At 38.7% G+C, this 21,011-nt stretch overlaps 3 protein-coding genes and 1 pseudogene across 3 annotated transcripts in view; 1 reads left to right on the forward strand and 3 right to left on the reverse strand.

The window, feature by feature from the left end:
• The first annotated feature begins 214 nt into the window (after nt 1–214).
• Nucleotides 215–1,172, forward strand: LOC129250341 (uncharacterized). Its single transcript, XM_054889973.1, has 4 exons — nt 215–267; nt 331–527; nt 580–762; nt 894–1,172. Exons 1-4 carry the CDS (start codon nt 255–257, stop codon nt 1,170–1,172), a joined length of 672 nt encoding a protein of 223 aa, XP_054745948.1. The 5' UTR covers nt 215–254.
• Nucleotides 1,173–1,228: 56 nt separating this feature from the next.
• LOC129250342 (putative nuclease HARBI1) lies at nt 1,229–2,732 on the reverse strand. Its single transcript, XM_054889974.1, has 5 exons — nt 2,720–2,732; nt 2,279–2,433; nt 2,030–2,220; nt 1,820–1,967; nt 1,229–1,747 (listed from the first exon to the last, which is right to left on the reverse strand). Exons 1-5 carry the CDS (start codon nt 2,730–2,732, stop codon nt 1,229–1,231), a joined length of 1,026 nt encoding a protein of 341 aa, XP_054745949.1.
• Nucleotides 2,733–3,878: 1,146 nt separating this feature from the next.
• On the reverse strand, nt 3,879–12,036 carry LOC129250343 (uncharacterized; annotated as a pseudogene).
• A 2,572-nt stretch (nt 12,037–14,608) lies between these two features.
• Nucleotides 14,609–21,011, reverse strand: part of LOC129250821 (metabotropic glutamate receptor-like) — a 43,899-nt gene continuing 37,496 nt past the window's right edge. The window contains exon 4 of the mRNA XM_054890405.1: nt 14,609–15,336. Within this exon, the coding sequence (XP_054746380.1) occupies nt 14,671–15,336 (666 nt within the window). The 3' untranslated portion in view covers nt 14,609–14,670. The remainder of the gene's footprint in view (nt 15,337–21,011) is intronic.

Consider the following 21,011-nt stretch of genomic DNA (forward strand, 5'->3'; position numbering starts at 1 on the left):
ATAGTCAAAAAGTTTAGCAAAAATTCCCTTATCGATTCCATACGTAATGTAATTTTTTAAGCTCATTTTCAAGCGAAATTCTTCATCAAAAACATAAAAAAAATATGAATATTACTAAGTTCATACAAAATAACATTTTTAATATCTGTTTTATAAACCTTTTACCTGAATCGGATTATCAACAATTCAATTGAGACAAACAAAATTAGTAATCGATAAATGTTGAATTGCATCTTTATATACAATCCGTTGAAATGAACGAGCTGGGTAAGTAGTAAAATAAAATAAATTTCCTAATTTCTTTTAAAATATGTATTATCTGTTTTACAGATATACATTCTAAAACCAAGCGGACAAGCAAGGAGCAATTAGATTGCTATCTTGCTTTTGTTAGGAGCCATCCAGAAATCAAGCTCCACAAAAATGATCCTACGTGCCCAAAAAGGATTGAGGAGCTGTGGAAGGAGATCGCGGAGCAGCTTAACGCTCTTAAAGGCCCAAAACGAACAGCGGCTAAATGGAAAGATGTATGTTTTAAATATACCAAACAAATTGCTTAATAAAATATTTATTTCACAGTCGCTAAACCATTGGAAAAATCAAATCAGAAGCAGAGCTAGGAAGTCAAAGGCTGATCGACTAGTGACAGGTGGAGGTCCCCGGTTGCAAGAGGAGTTGACAGAGAGGGAGAATCTCGCTTTGGAAACGCTCGGGTCAGTCGTGGTCGACGGAATGCCAGATATTCCAAATATTGGGGCCGAGGTAAATAGACGTGTACATATAATTATATATATATATATGTGTTCATTTCAATGATAAAAGGTCATAAAATGAACATTTTTGAATTGAAAAAATTTGCACATTAATAACTTAACTACTTTTTATTTTTTCAGAGCGAAATAGTAATTACTAACGACCCCGTGACTCCTTCTGTGGAATCAACCGACGAGTCACTTAACAGTCCACGACCTTCACGTCGCCGCAAAACCAATTCGGATGACTTGATCAAACAAATGATTAAATCCTTGAACGAAAGGAACGAGGAAGAAAAACAATTTAGAGAGCGAAGTCTTAACTGCATGGAACAGTTTTGTAACTCCATGAACAACGTGGCCAATGCTATTCTAGCTTTATCGCAAGCCGTTGTAAATAAAGACAATAATAATACATAAAATAAAGTGTATATATGTTATGTTATAATTCATGAATTTTATTTTTTACAAAAGTTTTACAGTATAAGTGCGTTTATGCAATTTTGCCTCGCCCTTCTGCCTTCAGAATAATATTCTGTTGACCTTATTGGTTCACTAGCTTCATCATTCGATGGGTCTTCTGGTGGCATGGCCTCATCAGTGAATATGCCACGTTTTTGCAGCATATTGTGGAATATTACACATGTATAGATGATAGCTGCCGCATTTTTGTGTGAATATCTAAGAACGCGCTCTTTGGATAGACACCGAAATCGTGATTTCAGGACTCCAAAGGCACGTTCAATTGTGTTCCTTGCTTTTATATGTGTTTTATTGAAAATCTCTTCGCTAGCGGAAGAAGGTGTTGCTATTGGTGTTAGAAGCCATGGCTCCAAAGGATAACCTGAATCACCTAAAAGCCATTTAAATGCCCCCACAATGTGTTCCCTGATGAGTTTGATTCTCACCGGCGAAGTTGTCCATATACCGGCGTCATGACAAGATCCTGGGAATCGTGCATTGACGTTTTGAAAAATTAGTTCGTCGTTGCAAATCTAGGAATGGGGTTATTAGTTATAAACATTACAAAATGTTGATAAACCAGTATTTATTTTTTATAAACTCACGGCTTCAACATTAATGCTGTAGTATCCCTTGCGATTCATATACTCATGAGGTACTACTCCAGCAATTAAAGATTGCGGGGAAAGTATTGCAATATGTGTGCAGTCAATAGCACCTATGACGCCTTTTATTCCGAATTTGTTGTGGAAACTGCAAATTTTAAGCCGTTGAAATGGTGCAAATGCATATTTTGTACCATGTTTAAAACTTACCCCCTCTTTATGCTGTTGTAATGCTCCGCCTCATTGGGAAAACTAATTTCAAAGTGTTTGTGTTCCACTACCATCTTGCAAATTTGCTCAATACATCTCGACACGCTTGGTTGACTCATTGCCGAGAAGTGGCAGTTTCCAATAACGCTTTGGTAGGAGCCATTTGCCAGAAAATATAGTACTGAAACAAACTTAAAGTAATATGTTGTAAAGCCTACCTATATATTTTTATTACTATATCAAGCCCACCCGAAGTTCAAATGGAATTCTCGAAATCCGCTCAAACTTGTCAAGTGGTTTGAGATCTTGAATAAGTTCCCAGCAGAAGGATTTCGGGAATCTTAAAAACCTCCTGAAAACGTCTTCTTCCAGAAGGAATGGGTCTTCCGCGCTGCGTAAACTTGCTACGCATGTTTCTAAAACGTCAATAAATACACAATTATTCGTGTTCTTAAGAAATTTTTACCCAAAACATATTACTTCGCTTCATTTTCGCGTTTTTTTTGCAATATATATAAAATAATTAATTCCTCTTCCATATTTTTCGTTTTGTGAGCTGCTCAGAAGTAGATCACTAATTAGTGACTTTTTTTTGAGACTAATGACGAGAGATTGCTTACTGAATACCAACTAGTCTCAAAATCAAATTTCACCACGAAAAGTCTCAATTAGTGACTTGAGACTGCTTACAGAATTCGGGCATTATTTTATGAAACAGGTTTACTAAAAATTACCGTTTGAATAAGGCGGCGTTTTTGTACGTCTTAAGTGTCCTAGATGGAAATGCACGCTCAGTGAGGTCGTACTCCAGCATGGAGTGGGAAAGGACTTTGACATTCCCATGGCTCAATCCACATTTTGTGGCGTATTAAAAGACGTGTTACACACTCTTCAATGTCACCTATGTCCTCAGTGGGTGAATCTTGATTTAAGCAACGAAGAAAAAAGACAAGCAAAGATGGACTTTTATCAAAAATATGGATTTCCTGGTGCGATTTTATGTGTAGACGGAACACACATTAAAATTGTTGCGCCAGCTAAAGACAAATTCCTGTATTTTAATCGTAAAGGGTACTATAGCATCAATGCTATGATTGTAAGTCTTGCAAAAACTGATATTTCAAATATCTTTCTAATTTTTTATTTATTGCAGATATGCGATAATAAAATGAGAATTCGCTACGTGAATGCACAGTATCCTGGCAGCAACCACGATGCTCATATTTGGAACGTAAGCAGCGCGCGAAATTTTTTTGAAAATAAATACCTAAACGGCGAACGAAACACTTGGCTTTTGGGTATGTGCATACACATATAGACCGTTTAAATAATTTTTTGCTAAAATGATTTTATTTATTCCACAGGAGACGGATATGCTCTAGAGCCATGGTTAATGACACCTTTTCGTTCACCTACAACGGGAAGCGCCGAAGGAAACTACAATATAATAAAATACATTCAAAAGCCAGAAATACTATAGAAAGGACCATAGGTGTATTTAAGAACCGATTCAGATGCCTTCTGGGTGCTCGTGAGCTTTATTATGAACCCATGAAGGTTTGCCAAATAGTGAACGTTGCCGCAGCATTGCACAATGTTTGTATCCATTATCGCGTGGTTGATGATTTTTCAGAAAATGTTGAAGAAAACCATTTTAATCAAACGTATGAACCTTCTCCTTCAACATATACTGATGCAGCTATTCGGATAAGGGCATCTATATCTTCAACATTAACACGACTATAATATTCAATTAAAAAATAGCAAGACTTTTATATGTATTATGTATTATATGTATGTCTGTTTTTTTTGTTTCCCGCTAGCTTCCTTTTAATATACACCTTCCAGTCTAGCCATACCTAGTAAATACGATATATATACATATATACACACAAGTAAGGCACAGTAAACATTTGTAGTTTTCAATAAAAAATGTGTATTAATTTTTTTTTTTTTTGACAACGCTTCGAGGCTCTTATTTTCTACTTCTAACATTTGTTGTTTTATTTGATTTTTTGCTGCATTCAAGCACTCCATGTTTCTATGGTGCCTACGCGTTTGTTCCAGGTCGGCTGCTTTCAGGTCGCACATTTTTTCCACTGCCGAACACATTCTCTGCATAGTCGAAGCGAGATTGTCTAGCTTCATATCTTGCTGTTCAAAATGCTGCAGACTCTTTGCTTGGAAATCCTTTTGAAGCGCTAGCTGCTCTTTAATAAGATCTGCAGTACTTGTACCGACTCGCTTTTGGACAGTTGGTTCACGTCTCGTGAAAGAAGGACTGCAGTTATCCGACAGCATGGATATGTCGGGATCGGGTCCACTATTCTCTGCCTCGACAGTAGCAGGTAGTCCCACACTTACTGTGCCTGTGATACCGTGCGTGCTGGTCTCTAAAGCGGTTAGTCTGATGACTTCTTCTTCCATCTCATTAAAGTGTTGCTGCTTATATCGGCCACCGCCAGTTGTTGTTTGCTCTCTCTTGTTTTCGGACAATTTTCGCTTTATATAAGCCTTCCAATCTAACAACACCTGAAAAAAAAATATATATATACAAACGGTTAATGTACTTATATACAGCCCTTTATTACCTTTTTCCAGCTTGATACATCTTTGGTTGGTGGGCCTATACTGTTAAGCTGCTTCGCAACATTTTGCCAAAACTCGGCTACCTCTTCCTTCGAGCATTTGGAGAACCCCTGAGCAATTTCTGGCTTCTACTTTATTAGTTCCAACAAACTGGCATACTGCTGACTTGTTGTTACAACTTTGTACCTGTAAAAATTAAATAAAAGTACATATACTTAAAAAATTCCTTTTTGTTTATAGTTTAGTTAATATAGGACTTACATTTTACAGCTTTCTTATTTTTCTCCTTTTAAATTTTCTTTTTATTATTACATCTAATTTTTGTCCGTTAGTCTAACGTTGTCGTAGAAAAATTGTACGAAACGATAAGATTTGACGCTACGAGTGTATTCAGTGAATGCTACTCTACGAATTTCGAATGTGCGTTCGGAGCTATTCGAATGGTATGATTACAATTTCTTAGTTTCTACGAAAAACAGTCTACGACGGATTCTATGATAGGGCTGATATTGTAGTTCAATTGTACCATATATGAACGAAAACAAAAGAGGATGCTTCTACCAATCATATCCAATACGTGACGTTTCAAACATTTGTCACTTACTTACCTGCTCTATTCCTTCACTTAAAATAGCAACTCTTCTACGAACTCTTCTTGGTCGTCCTCTAGGCATATTTTAAAATTAAATATGGATGTACTTTTTTCTTAAAATAAATTCTATTTTGCGTCTGTCCAAAACTCTTTCTAATTTGCACTGTTAGCGTTGTTTTAAGTGAATTGACAAATTTCAAATCAATTGTCAATTCATACCAATTATTGCCATCACAACAAAATTTTGAAAAAAATTCGCAACACCCGTTGGGACTATGTTCATGAATACATATTTATTAGTAAAGAGAACAAAACAAAACCATTATTGAGAATCCAAATGTATACAATGCTGTGCGCATTAGAAAGAGAGCTAAACTAAGCAAACGTACTCATATATATGCGTATATTTGTGTGTCGTCCCGCTTTGCATAGACATCGCTGTTATCAATATGAAAATTTTGATAACTTTACACGCATATATTTCATGAACAAATTAACCAATTTTAATTTTTATAATTTTCTGGAAATATGCTCATCAAAACCTTTCTTTTGATATATATGTTTTTTATATCTGTACATATTGTAGTTTAGTCAGAATAAGCACCATATTTTAAAATAATACTATAGATTAAGTACGAAGACTTAATTTAAATTAATCTATAACTTTCTATACAATAAGGTAACTTTCTTTTAATTAATACTGTACGTAAGTGATTCTTCTTCTTTTTTAATGGCGCGATAACCGCTTCGCGATTTTGGACGAGTTTAACACAGCGCGCTAGTCGTTTCTTTCTCGTGCTAAACGGCGCCAGTTGAAAACACCAAGTGAAATCAAGACCGTCTCCACCTGATCTTTCCAACGTAGAGGAGGCCCTTTTCTTGATCTGATGCAACCAGTTGGTATCGCATCGAATACTTTTAGAGCCGGAGCGTTTGTATTCACTCGGACCACTTGACCTACCCAACGTAGCTGCTGAATCTTTATTCGCTGCACTATTCCTATGTTGTTGTCAAGCTCGTTCAGCTCATTATTCAATCGCGTGCGATACTCGCCGTCACCAACGTGCAGAGGTCGAAAAATCTTGCGTAGAATCTTTCTCTCAAATAAGAGACGCCTCATCGGATGCTGTCTTCGTCCAAGCATCTGCGCCATACGATAGGACAGGCGTGATGGGAGCCTTATAAACATTTAGTTTTGTTCGTCGGCAGACTCAATTGCCTAGGTAGTCCAAAGTAGCACTTGTTGGCAAGAGAAACATTGAAACGAAGTCTCTTACAACCTCGAAATCTTAACTGTCAATAGTGACGTGGGTGCTAATACGCAAGTGCGCCCACTGTGCCTTTGATAACGATAGGTACTTCCTTTCTTTCCCCGTTCACCACCCAGCCCATTTGCTTTGCTTCTTTGTTGTAAGTGATAATATAATTTAAGAAAGGAGATGTTATATAAATTATATTTAGTAAGATTACTTTGTACGTAGTAGGTAGGTAGTACTGTAGGTGAAATGGTTAAAATGCCAGTCTGGCACTCCACGAGTAACACTACAGCGCAGTTTTGATACCATTATGAGAACTCCAACAGGCAGATGTCTACAGCCAGCCAGAGCTGTTCATATAATGGAAAAGATTGATGGGATTTCGGTTGGCGCACTGCCGCAGGCTGTCGAAGAAAGGAGGAACGTTAATCGTCTAGCTGCCAAGCCCGCACATTTACAGAGAAAGTGCTCAATGCTCTCCCTCTCACAAAGGTCCCCATAGCTTTTGGTTGTTAAATGGTAACACTAGCTTTTTCGCGTGTGTGGCGATCATCCAGTGCCCGGTAAACACAGCTACAAGTTTGGAAATTGAATGGCGAGGAGTCCAAAGGACTTTCTGAGTCCTCCGTATATTGTACTGGGCCCAAGGGTTTTCGAAATGGCACATGAAGAAATGGAGCTGCATCATTTCTGTGCTTTCCTAAGAAATAATTTATGCAGTTCCCCTTTAACAACTGTTAGGGAGTTGCCGATGACCGGGTAGGAGGTCTCTGAGGCCAATCAAGTACTCTTCCTGGCAAGCTCATCAGCAATTTCATTTCCCTCTATGTTCTTATGTCCTGGAACCCAGATCGAAGAAAGATATCCCAAGAGATGTGATCTCCGCCTTACAGGAGGCTTGACTATCGGAGAAAATGTTAATATCTCCCTCGCGGGAGAACGTGGTTGTTTAATTTGGGAAGCAGAACGGGTGGAGGTTTATATTTTCTGCTAAGTGTTGTCAGAGTTGACTCGGAGGCCACAGGTGATAGCCCAGCGACTGAGTACAGCCAGCGACCTTTCCAAAATCTCTGTCCCAAGACTGAGGGAAACGGTCCCGATACCATTAGGACCAACTCATCGGCGTATGGTAGTCCTTATTTAGCATTATCAGAACTTTGTCAATAGCAATTAGCCGAAGTAAGGGCGAAAATACACCACCCTGTGACGTAGTACACATAAGTAAGTATCATGGCATATGGCACATGAGGGGCATTCTCTAAATCCTGCCTTGGATCGGAGCCGACTTTATCATATTTATCTACGGAATGCTTAGGGACGGTATGGTCATAGCAGATTTTTGATGTCTCTATCCGCGGCCGATCGGTAAATTTAATTACAAGCAGCTCTACTCCCCTCAATAGAGGGCGCTTCATTGCTGCTTTCTGACAAAGTGAAATAGTTAGGTCTAATCCTTGGCAGAAAGTTAACGCGGAATCCCAACATTGAGGAGAGGATAAGGTAGGTAACAAGACCTTTGTATGGTTGCAAGGGCGCTATAATACCTGTACTCATTGCCGGCAAAGCTGCCACTCCTCGTGCCGCAATCAGACTGGAAGGCTCAGGCTACAGGTTTGACCTCAATTACGGACACCCAGTTATCCTTTGAAACTTTGGGCTCATACCCTGCTTAATCCAAGTGGAATATTTTCCACTCACATTCCTTCAAAGAAAGAGTGAGCGTGATGCAGTATTTGGGGGCAGGGCTTCCGTGAGCCCCGAAAGCGAGAGTAATTTTACAAAAATGGGCGTAGAAGAAAATGTGTGAAAGGTGATGAAATACTCTTTGAACTAAACTACAAGTAAAAGCACTGACTGCAAATTCGAAATCAAAATACCCTCCAACAATGAAGAAGAAGAAACAATTCTTGGATGTGTACTTATAGATGATACAATTAAAAATTCTTGTAAACAATAGGCAAGTAACTGGGCTCACTTGACTAAAACTTTGCATGTGAAAGCAACAAGAAAGTTAACGAGTAAGATTCGACACTAGAGGGTATGGTATACCTCATAAAACTGAGTTATATCAGTTACAAAGCTACCAATTCTCTCTCAAGATAGTTTCAAGATTATACCACGTTCATAACATAAATTCTCTTTTGATATTCCCGTCTTTTTCAAATACTGCAGAGAACGTTAATGTATAGAGAAGTCTCAACGACAGGAAGGTATGGAATTTTGAGGGGTACTCGTTTTGCGCACGGATTTCACCACAGACATATTTTTCACCAAAAGTTAACAGAAATATACTCAACTCGTCAAATTAAATAGCTGTTCAGTAAAATTCGTTTGCATGAATGAATGCTGTAGGCTAGCTACAGGCACTTTATCATAGAAAACAAATACATATGCTAAGTTCAAAAGTGACTTAGAAAGAGCAAATCATCCCAAAATATATACACATATTTTGTCTCTAACGTATCTTCGTAAAACTTTGTTGAATTCCCTTCAACCAAATCAAATCCTTCATAGAGAATTGATTTAGTACCAGGCACACAGAAAGGTGGCATATGCAAATTTAAATATGTGAATTTATATGCATATGCGCATATATACATATATGCTGTGTGTATGTATGTGCAATTGCGACAGCAAAAATATTACGGTAAAACTTCTCAAGAAATCCAGCGCGCATTCATAGGCCCAGCATTGTATGTACAGTAACCTTCAAATATGGACATTAACCTTCAAATACTGTGATTTCAGAGTAAATTTCTACCCTTGCAGACATATGCATATGTGTTTGAACACTTTTTATCAATTGAAGAACTACATACGTAAAGTACTATACTAATTAACTATTTACCTACTATCAGTGAACATAAAATAATTGTTTCGAGATCTTCTCTCAGTATTGAAATGTCCGACACAGAACATTTTTATATGCTACTTATGTTATTTTCTGCAAGTTATTGTATGCTCATGCGCGCACTTGACGCACAGCAGCTGCGGTTGTCGAGCATTTAGAAAGACATATTTACGTACATATATTGATGCAAACGTATGTACGGAGCCGCGGACACTCGACTTGACAAAAATTCAAGATTTACCAAATATTAGCAAATATTGTAATTCTACGCGAAATATTCCATATTGATGCATACGTATGAACGGAGCCGCGGGCACTCGACTTGCCAAAAATTTAAGATTTACCAAATATTGGCAAATAATTCAACGCGAAATATTCCAATATTGACTATTTTCGAATGGTCGAGAAAATTGGCATATAGGCGGCTCGTTTTTTGAATAAAAGTACTTTGCTCTTAGAACTATGAGCTCGAATTTATGAATGAACTTTTTGGTGAGGTGTTTTTGTTGTACAGTACAATAGTTGAAACTGTTCGGCGCCGCCGCGACTATTTCAGACTGTTCAGCACTATGGCAACTAGAATGATGGCCGCTACGGCTGCGCCTATGAATGCATTTTATTCTTGTAGTCGCTAGGCATAGAAATTTAGCTTTGAACGGCATACGCATTTAGAGGAATGTAGTGAGTGCCCTGTGTGTGCGGTTGTATGTTTTGCTAGAAGTTCAGAACACAAATATGTACGTACATAGGCTAGGGCATCAAGTGTGCACATACAAATATGCGTGTAGCATAGTATGTAAAATAGAATTTTTTGAGCATTCGTTAGGCAGGAATTGCTTCAGTACATAAATACATATGCGTGCAACACTATATTTAATAACGATAATTGAGCTTAGTTGTCCCATATATGCAAATACGTTTCTTTGAAGTTTTCCTTTATTTATTTCAAAGTTTTATACTATCTAGAAAATGCATGCATATATTATTCCCTGTAATAAAATTTAAATTGAAAAAAATTTCGTTTGCCAAAGGAATGTATATTTTAATGTAAATATGATAAGGCGATGCGTCGTGATTCCTGCAGTGCGTATGCACATATGAACATATGTAATATAAAATACATAATATAATAACATAATATAACTTCTGCTCAAATATGAACATATGGCAAAAATAAATTTTTTGTTTTTTTGTAGGACTGTTATAAGCTTACATGGCAAATTTCAGCGTGATATGTCACATAGTTTGTTTTCTGTGCTACGAAGAACACACTCGAGCTTGACTTGTTTACAGTAAATATGAAAAGGCCATGTATGCTTATAACAGTCCTACCAAAAAACAAGAAATTTATTTTTGCCATATGTCATCCGCGGACCGTTTTATTGATACCGTCTCGTTCATATTTGAGTAGAAGCTATGTATGGATATATTGGTATACATATACATATGTCAATATACCAAAACACTTGTATGCTCTATTAATTAATTTCGACTCAAAAAATTAGTAAAAATTTTCATAAAATTTGTATAGTTTTAAATTTACTAAAACGCACACACCAAAATGTGAGGTCGTTTTATAATGTATTTTTTTAAATTAAATCAACAAACATTAAAGTTATTTTGATTTTAAATGTTGGAGCGAATTGATACAATATCAATACCTTTCGGTAGGAGTCCTCGAAATGTGGACTGGGACAGGTATGGCGAGCTTGTAATAGAGCGATTACCAAAACTGAAAAAACTCAAATCCGTAGAAATGATTGAAGATGCTTATTATTATAGAAATTGGAAGGTACTTTAATCAATTGCTTTGAGGAACTGTGTCCACTCAGGCAAAGTAACAGGGGAAAGCGGTTCCTTTGTGGATTCCTGAACTGTCGAAGCTTCGTGTACGGCCCAGAAAACTTCTTAATAAGACCTTAAGAACCAAACAGAAGAGGACTGGGCTAATCATCGGCTTACACAGAGAGAGTCTCAGAAAAAAGAACGGAAAGCCAAACTTCAATCCTATAGAAATTTCTGCAGTAACGTCGAAGAAATGAAGGAAATAGCGAGACCTTGTAAGGTCCTTCATCTAGACCGCTCAGTAAGGCTGGATTTCATTCGAAAACCTTATGGTTCGTACACCATTTCCAAATCGGAGACGTTTAATGCTCTACTCGAAACCCATTTTCCGGGTATTAGAACTCTCTCTGAAGTAGAGAGTGGCATAAACAATAACGGTAGCAACGGTGGAACCTCTAGGTACAGCTGGTATATTGCTATTCGGATAACGACAAAAGAATCGATAAGGTTTTCCTTGTCTTCCTTTGAGAACTTTAAGTCCCCTGGACTGGCCTTGCACGAAAGTGCAGAGGATTCTTGACAAAATCGATGACTGGTGCATGAGAAAAGGTCTTTCCGTTAATCCGAACAAAACAAACATAGTCTTGTTTACGAGAAAACGGATTTTGGATGGACTCAGTCTTCCAACACTGAAAGGTGTGACACTTGGTCTTTCCGATGAAGTTAAATATCTACGAGTAATCTTGGATAAGAAGCTGACTTGGGAGACACACGTTTCACTGAAGGTGAATCGCGCATTGCGGATTATTCAGCAATGCCGTAGAGCCTTTGGTAAAACCTGGGGTCTGAAACCTGCTGTGGTACTATGGATATACACAGCACTTATCAGACCAATCATCACTTACGCTTCTGTGGTCTGGTGGTGACGGATCATGGTTAAGTCCACCATCCGGGCTACATACATACTACATACAGGCTACAAAGAAGTGTATGTTTATGCATCACGGGTGCCATGAGTACAAATTATGGTGATGCCCTAAGTGCTATGCTTGATTTGCTCCTCTTGGATCTTAAGATACAACAGGAAGCAATAAAAGGAATGTGCAGACTCCATAAATATGGTTTCTGGCACGAAAACGGAACTTCGATCTGGAGCCTCATGGTACTTAAACGATAGTAATAAGTATCACTATGCTATGGGGGGAAATGGCAACTGTTTTCCAAACAGAAGCTTTTCCCATCCTGAAAGTAGCCGATTGGATAATCGAGAGGAGATGGGGCGGGAAGCAGACTGGAGTTTTCAGTGACAGTCAGCCTGCACTGAAGGCCCTGGAGAACGCGAAGCAAACTTCAAAGATTGTTCAAGAATGTAAGAAGAAGCTTAATTCTGTCGTAATACAAAACAGGCTTGTACTTATATGGGTTCCTGGACCCTCCGGTGTTCAAGGAAACGAAATCGCCGATGAATTGGCCACCCATAGATCAGCGGTGCCCCCACAGGGGCCAGAGCCAATAATCGGAATCAGTTCCGTACGAATCATGAATTGGATCAGCGATTATGTAGGCAATCTACAGAAAAAGCGATGGTCCGGTCTAGAACGCTGCAGAACTGCAAAGTGTTTTGTGACTAGTCCGAACAGAAAATGGTCAAACTTTCTACTAAAACTTAGAAGGAAAGACGTTCGGTTGATAGTCGGTATCATTACACGACACAACTCATGGGGTCAGCATATGACCACCATTGGAATCATTGAGGACCCAATGTCCCTGTCATGCTTGGAGGAGGCGGATAGCACTGAGCACTTTCTCTGTGAATGTCCTGCCTTTGCTAGAGCACGGCTACAAGTTTTGGATTCCGATGTCATGAGAATGAGTAATATTCGTTCCCTAAAACTAGAGGATATTTACAGATTTGCCGAAGAATCTGGAAAATTCTCACAGAACTAACTATCTCTATCTCTGTCTCTATTCTTTTCTATCTCTTTCTCTGAGACTTTTCTCCTTCCCTCCTTGACTATCTACCCCCTTTCCAGAGGTTTAAATACAATGGGCCTCTTAGCCTGAGTATTTTAGGAGCCACCAAATCCCCTGGTGCTCCTTGGCTCGACCTTCTCGAATTTCAAATTTCAATTTCAATGTTGGCGCATATAATAAATTCAAATTTGTTCTGCATTCATCAGTCATTTAAGTTTGTTTGAAAATACAAATTAAATAAATATTCGTTTATCAAGGGAACATAAAAATCCACAAGCAAATTCCTTGCAAAATGCTGTCGGCTATTCGTCAATTTGATTTCCTACAGAAGCTAAAAACTGTGCAGAGCCAATATACTAAAGAGAGAATTCGCTGTAATCAGCTCTGTTAAAAGTTTTACCACACTCCGGCGGTGGTTAGACTTCATTTTTGACAATTCACACTATTCGTAGCTCGTGAGACTTCTCTATACATTAACGTTCTCTGCATACTGTCGTGAGCAGAAAAGTCGCGAATCGAAGGCACCTATTACTTTATAATCAACGACCCTTAATTAAATACTATTGGGCCTGCTTTAGTTAACAAATATTCTTTGTTTACGGTATTCTTTGAGGATTCTAAAACCTTAAAATAATAATGGGAGCATTTTAAACTTAATTCTCGTATATTGTATTTTCTATATAATATTTAAATCTTACTTCGTCCGATATACAGATAAAGTATATATATAAATACATTGTGTTGTATAGAGAGATACCAGCAAACGTAGCAAACGGCCCGAAACATGGGCAAACAATTCTTGGATTTTGCATGACGATAACGCGCCATTCGACTGAGCCCAAACTGTGCTGGATTATTGGACCAAACACCAAGTAAATACCATCGTGCAAGCACCGTATTCACCTGATATGGCCCTTGCGGCTTCTTTTTGTTTCCGAAGTTGAAGTTACCACTTCGTGGAAGGAGATTTCAGTCGATAGATCAAAGAGAATGCGACGATGGAGCTGAAGGCCATCCCTTCGTCGGCCTACCAGGGTTGCATAGAGGACTGGGTTAAACGTTGGCACATGTGTGTTGCTTGGTCATATTTTGAAGGAGATAAAATAAACTTGCCTGAAATTTAACTCTGTTTAGTTTTATTTAAACATTCCCGATACTTTCTGATCATAGGGTATACGATCATAGGGTTATAAGAGTTCTTTGTCAAAGTCAAAGTAGATATTATGTGAGTATGCGGAAGAGTCGGAGGGAGAATGTTCTTTGCAAATGGCTGGAACTGTAGAGAAACAATTCACAATTTCATCAATAGGACAATGAACTAGCTCATGTAACTCATTTATACGTAACTATTTGACCAAAAACAACGCTAATATAATTCTGCAAACTTCATATTCACGGAATGGCTCCGAGACACATTTTGCACTTCCCATGCGGAGTTCAAAATCGACTTATGAATAGTGCTTTAAAGTTATGAAGAAACATTAGAATTTTGTGAATTGGTTTCGTTTTATTGATGAATTCCGAATGTTTATTGAACACAAGATATTTTTAATTTATAATTGTAACCTTAGCTCTTATTGTTAACGCATATTATTTAGCCTTTTACTGATTTAATGCTGCTACTACTTGCGCTGATATTAAGCATTGCACGATCATCCAGTTTTTGATCAGTAATATTGACACATTCGCATCCGATAGCTGTGTCTGCTATAGCAGCTCCATTTGTGCTGGTGCTTGCATTAAGTCGCCGCCGAATCGTTTCTGCCATGGCCAAAAATTCGGTTGCATGTTTATCATCGTCAGAAGCGGTTAATTGTAAGTTCGCACAAATATATATATCGTTTTCCGCTATATTTTTTATATAGCCTGCTTTCTCAATTTCTGGAGTTAACTGTTGATTTTCAGAAGGTTGTGCGGCAACTCGATCGCTTTGTGCTATCATTTGTGACTGTCCATTTTTGTTGATTGTCGAACCAGACGTGATGACTGCATTGGCGCTACCAGTGACTCGACTGCAGCCCGAAGTGCTGCCAGTCCCACCACATCCGAAACCACCAAAAGTGCCAATGGGAGCTCCTTGACCTGTGGTTCCGCCACCAAAAGCTCCCGCTGAACGGCGATAAACTGTGCTGTTCATAGTAAGTTTGCGCACATTTTTATCAGGATGGAATACTAAAATGTATACCTTTGGAGAATATAAGCAAATGAGGGCTACTGATGCGCTTAGGCTTATCGATATGCATAACGTTGTTATTTGTATCTGAAACGAAAAAAAGGAATACAAAATATTATATACATAGGTATATATATAAGTGTTTTTTCAAAACTAAATTTTTCAAGGTGACCGAGCCTATGACTTGTACACTTTTTAACTGTATTTACATATTCACAATTGCAGTCCATACGCTTCAGAAAAGGCCTCACTAAAGAAAATTTGTGCAGCCTTACTGTTTGGTTATGCAGCTCAAGCAAGCAGTGAAACAAGCACAAGCAGCGCAGTCAACAAATTGACTTAGCGGCATGGCTCTCACCTTCATACTAGTGCTTAATCTATATATCACTACTAGTCCAGTCAAAAGAGGATTTAACTTCGTAATTTTAGGAGTATGCGAGTTTATGGTTTTATTATGTAAAGCCCATCACTGTGAACTTAAGTTTGAGTTTTCGGGGTCGGGGGTTGTGTCCCGCGGCCGCCATCTTGGAAATAAGGGTGCAACTGGTTTTTTGCATTTATCTCGTGAATTTCGAAAGTTACGAAAATTTTGTAAAATACTTTTTTGTAGATAATATTATTATTTAGATAAGGTTTGAGGGCATGAAATATATGGATTAATAGTATGTAAATTTGGAGTTTGTGGGAAAGCCTGCTCGCGGTATGATAGGTTAGGGCTGTTGTGACTCGGTACCCAAAGGTTAGATAGTGTAGGGATGTGGTGAGTCAGGACACTTATGGTGTGAGACAAAATTTTAAGAAAAATAAGACTCAATTCAAGAAAATTAGTAATCGAATATATCATGTCTATGTTATCTTAATCGATTTTCAGGTGTAGGAAAATTTCGAAACATGAAAATTTCAAAATGCGATATCTCTGCGAAAAAAATGATATTTGAGCAAACAAAACGCCATTTGAAAAAAGAAGGATTGTATTTAAAGATGCCATCCTTTAATTTTGGTGAAAGAAAACATCTGTTCAAGTTCGCGGAGTTATCTTGCAATGTCGCCAAAGTCAAACGAAACTAGGAGATTAATAATAAATATGAACAAAAACGGAAAGTCTTTACGCGAAATTGCGAGAACATTGCAGAAAAGTGTGTCTACAATACAAAACTTAGTCAAAATTTTTAGAAGCAGTGGAAGGATTGACAAAAAGCTTCGAAATGTGAACAGGGCGAAGCTTGGGCAGAGGCACAAGACTTATTTGAAACGCCTTATGAGAAAAGACCCCACCGTCAGTGGAGTTTCACTAGCTGCAGAACTAGAAAAATACTTTTCTATCAAAGTTACACCTCAAACAGTGCGCAGTTATGTAAAAAAATTGGGATTTAGAAGCAGAACTGCGGTTAGAAAACCGTATGTAAGCTCAGTCAATAGAAGAAAGCGTGTTATATTCGCCAGGCAATATTTAAACAAAAATATGCGGTTTTGGAAAAGGGTAATTTTTTCAGACGAGTGTGAATTTAATATAAAAATGTCCGATGGACGCATAAAAATTTGGAGAGAGTGTAATACTGGCCTTCAAAAACGAAATCTGCAGCCTTCTTTCAAGCACGGTGGTGGTTCTCTGATGGTATGGGGATGTTTCGGGGCAAACGGAGTAGGAAAGTTGCATTTTATTGATGGAATTATGACTGCGAGGCAATATATTGATATTTTAAAAAAGAATCTACGCAAAGGTGCCAAAAAATTGGGTTGCAAAAAAAAAATGTATATTCCAACAAGATAACGACCCTAAGCACACGGCGTTGGATACAAGGTTATGGATGCTTTATAACTGTCCAAATTATCTCAAAACACCACCACAAAGCCCGGATATTAATCCCATAGAAAATGTATGGTCGATTTTCAAAAAGCAGCTGGAACATCATCAAATAAGGAACCGAGAACATTTAAAAAAAGTCCTCAAATCAGAGTGGAAGAAGATTTCTCCAAATCTCACAAAAAAATTGGTGGAATCTATGCCGAAGAGATTGTCTGCTGTTCTAAGGCAACGAGGGTATCCTACAAAATATTAATTTTCTGAACTATTTTTTATTTACTCTTTAAATCATTAAAAATACATGTGTACTAATACGAATTTTGCTTCTGTGAAAAGTGTTCATTTTTTTCTTTCTTATTTTTTTTTTTGCATTTCAATACACTTTGTGAGCGGTTTTTTTATTTGGCCTTATTTTAGTTAATTATCTATAAAATAAAACGGTTTCAAGCATTTGTTTTAAAATTAATTTGAAAATATACGTGGTTTTTTTATTTATTAGGGGGTGTACTAATACGAATTTTGCATACTGTAATTAAAATACAGTTTTTGAATAGTTTTTATTGATTCGGAGCGCGTTTAGCTTGCTATCGATTCCACACAATAACATTTTTTGTCATTTACTTTTTACGACAACTAATAGCTTATTTTCGAAGCGATTTCAACAAATAGGTACAACATTAATCCTTATCCAATTAAATACCTTAAATACATTTTTGTTTTCATATAGATCTATGTATATGGCTCTTTACAGCATATAATTAAAAACAATATTTTTCAAGATATTACATCAGTAGTTAGTATCTACCGGAAAAATTGCGTTAGCTGTTGCGTCATCCGGCATTGCCGCTACTCCTTTGGAAGGAGGCCGAACCGCACACTCTACATTCAAGCTCCCGCTGAAAATCGCAACCGATGATGATAACAGCGTCTGTAGTGTTTCTAGACAGAGCAATACAGGAAAATTGATGCGTGACTGCTCATTAATAGTCTGGGACGAAGCTATCATGTCAAACAAGACGTCTGTGGAAGCATTGGATAGGACAATGCCCGATTTGAGCAACAAAAATTCACCTATGGGTGGATGTACAATTCTGTTCTCAGGAGATTTCCGTCAAATCCTACCAGTTGTGACTCGAGGAACACGTGCTGACGAAATAAATGCTTCGCTAAAAAGATCCCACCTTTGGTCGCATGTCAATAAATTAGATCTTAAAACTAATATGAGGGTTTCGTCATCTTCACGTGAGAACAGGCTATTTCCAGAGATCCTGCTAAAAGTTGGCAATGGAGAATTAACACAAAGTGAGGGAAGGATTAACCTAGAAAACCTTTGTGTTTTGATAGACAACATCCAAGAGTTAGTCAACAATGTTTATCCTGACATTGATAACATAAGTTATAAGACAATATCTTGGTTTAAAGAAAGAGCTATTCTGTCACGAACAAGTAGATAAAGTAAATAACTTGAATAACAAGGTCGCAATTGGCAAAAGATGGGGCCTCTCGCCTCGAGTTGTTTTCTGGCTGTATAATACCATTGTAAAGCCTATCTTGTTATATGGAGTCATAGTCTGGTGGAACTCACTAGAGAAGACGACATTGATTAAGAAGCTGGAAAGAGTTCAGAGGTCGGCACTCATTGGAATCAGTGGGGCGCTTCGAACGACTCCTACTCTGGCGCTCAACGCAATGTTAAATGTGGTACCCGTAGATATCGCAGGCAGAACTGCCGCAACACGTACCGCAATCAGACTGAGGGGCTGGAGCTATAAGCTCAATCTCCCTTATGGGCACTCAAGCATCCTCAGAAACTTTGAGTTCATCCCTCTGTCAACAGACCAGTGTATACCCTCATTTAGTCCGACCGGAACATTCACCACTCACATCCCGTCAAGGGAAGAGTGGACGGGGGGCTACACTTGGCGGCAGGGCCTGGTGAACTTGTTCACGGATGGATCGAAGTTGGAAGGAAAGGTTGGCGGAGGAGTCTTTTGCGAAGGGCTCCCCATCAGACTTAAATTCAGGCTACCGGACCACTGCAGTGTGTTCCAGGCAGAGGTAGCCGCAATCAAGGAGGCAGCTGATTGGCTGCTCAAATGTGTACTAACAGTCAAGAAGGTAAATATTTACTCCGATAGCCAAGCGGCAATAAGGGCCCTCGGGTCTATGACGGTGCATTCGGAATTGGTCAAGGAATGCTTGACCTCACTTTCGACTGCGTCCGAATTCTTTGACATCAGCCTCATCTGGGTTCCCGGTCACAGCGACATTGCGGGAAACTGTGAGGCGGATGAGCTGGCTAGACAAGGGACATGTGAGGCGATTTCCCCGCGGAGGGAGAAAATTGGAATCCCCCTGACTACCTGCGGTCTGCTCCTGGAAAGATGGGCATCGGGCAAACTCAGCGAGCGCTGGGAAAATGCACAAACGTGCAAAGTTGCGAAATCCTTCTGGCCACGTGTGGACCAAAGGCGCTCGGGTGAGCTTCTGAGGCTGACAAAATATCAGCTCTCCAATCTAGTGGGTTCTCTCACAGGACACAATGCGCGAGGAATGCATGCTGTGAGACTTGGAATCATCTCGAGTCCTTTCTGTGCTGGATGTATGGAGGATGAGGTGGAATCATCTCAGCACCTTCTCCTTAGCTGCCCTGCCCTGGCGGGGCTAAGATTCAGGCATCTTGGGTCTTACTTCTTTGCCACGCCTGCTGAGATAGCTGGCGCTGACATTAAAAATCTGATGAGTTTCATCAGCAGCATTAAGCGGTTGACGCAAACATAGTCATCGTTCATAATCCGCACGCTCCTAACCTTCCCATCACCACCTCTCCCCGCCCTCTCCCTACACCTCATCGGTCCTTCCCCTCTCCTCACTTCCTTGACAATGGTATCACAAAGGACGAATTTCTCTTCGTCCAAGTGTGCCCACTCCCTGGGCAACCATACTAACCTAAATAACTTGATTATTTCAAAGATTGATGCGCCGACGAAAATATACTACTCGGTCGATACTGTTCTCGATTTGGAAGAAGCTGTTCAATTTCCTACAGAATTTCTAAATTCTTTGAACCCGTCTGGACTCCCTCCTCACAAAATGGAGCTGAAAATAGGTTGTCCTGTTATTTTATTAAGAAACCTAAGTCCACCTAAACTTTGCAATGGCACGCGTTTGCTGGTAAAATCACTGAAAACTTTCATAATAGAGTGCACAATACTCACAGGATGTGGTACCGGAAAAGATGTATTGATTCCCCGAATCCCTCTGATACCATCGGATCTACCACTCCAATTTAAACGCTTACAATTTCCGGTAAAGACATCTTTTGCAATGACCATTAATAAATCTCAGGGTCAAACCTTCAACGTTGCAGGCTTAGATTTGAGTGTTGACTGTTTTTCACATGGCCAACTGTATGTCGCTCTTTCAAGAGTAACCTCTAGAGAAAACATGTTTGTATTGTCTAATGACAAGAAGGCTATGAACGTTGTATATAAAGACATTCTGTAATATAGTAATTGTTGTAAAAATAAAATAAATACATATGTAAAAATGCAAAAAGTTAATATGCAAAAATGTAGGGTATGAATTTAGATATCCCAAAAATAGCAGGAAATCTTCTTGCTATAAAGAAAGGGGAATTGTTTTACTCCAAATTTAACGCGGGCGGGCCACGGGCAGTAATGAATAAGCCAAAACTACTGGATCGATTTTAATCATTTTTTCAGTGAGTGACATAGGGTATATATTTTATACCCGTGCGAAGGAGGACGAGTTGCTAGTTATATATAAAAATTCAGCCGTTTTTCGCGTTGTGATGAACTTTACGGAGAATGGCTCAACCGATTTTAACCAAACTTTGCCACATTGAAGAGACACATTTGGAGAAGGTTTGTAACTATGTTTGGTTAAAATCTCCTTTACTTCTTCGTCAACACACAGTATACACGAGGCAGCGTTC

The sequence above is a fragment of the Anastrepha obliqua genome, chromosome 6, assembly GCF_027943255.1.
Source record: "Anastrepha obliqua isolate idAnaObli1 chromosome 6, idAnaObli1_1.0, whole genome shotgun sequence".
Lineage (NCBI taxonomy): Eukaryota > Metazoa > Arthropoda > Insecta > Diptera > Tephritidae > Anastrepha > Anastrepha obliqua.

Bases quoted from the DNA above. Each gene is read 5' to 3' on its own strand.
- LOC129250342 (XM_054889974.1), bottom strand. The intron at 2,221-2,278 runs GTGGGCTTGATA...TATTACTTTAAG, and splicing joins GAATTCCATTTGAACTTCGG to TTTGTTTCAGTACTATATTT. The intron at 1,748-1,819 runs GTGAGTTTATAA...CCCCATTCCTAG, and splicing joins ACAGCATTAATGTTGAAGCC to ATTTGCAACGACGAACTAAT.
- LOC129250341 (XM_054889973.1), top strand. The intron at 528-579 runs GTATGTTTTAAA...TTTATTTCACAG, and splicing joins CAGCGGCTAAATGGAAAGAT to TCGCTAAACCATTGGAAAAA. The intron at 763-893 runs GTAAATAGACGT...TTATTTTTTCAG, and splicing joins TTCCAAATATTGGGGCCGAG to AGCGAAATAGTAATTACTAA.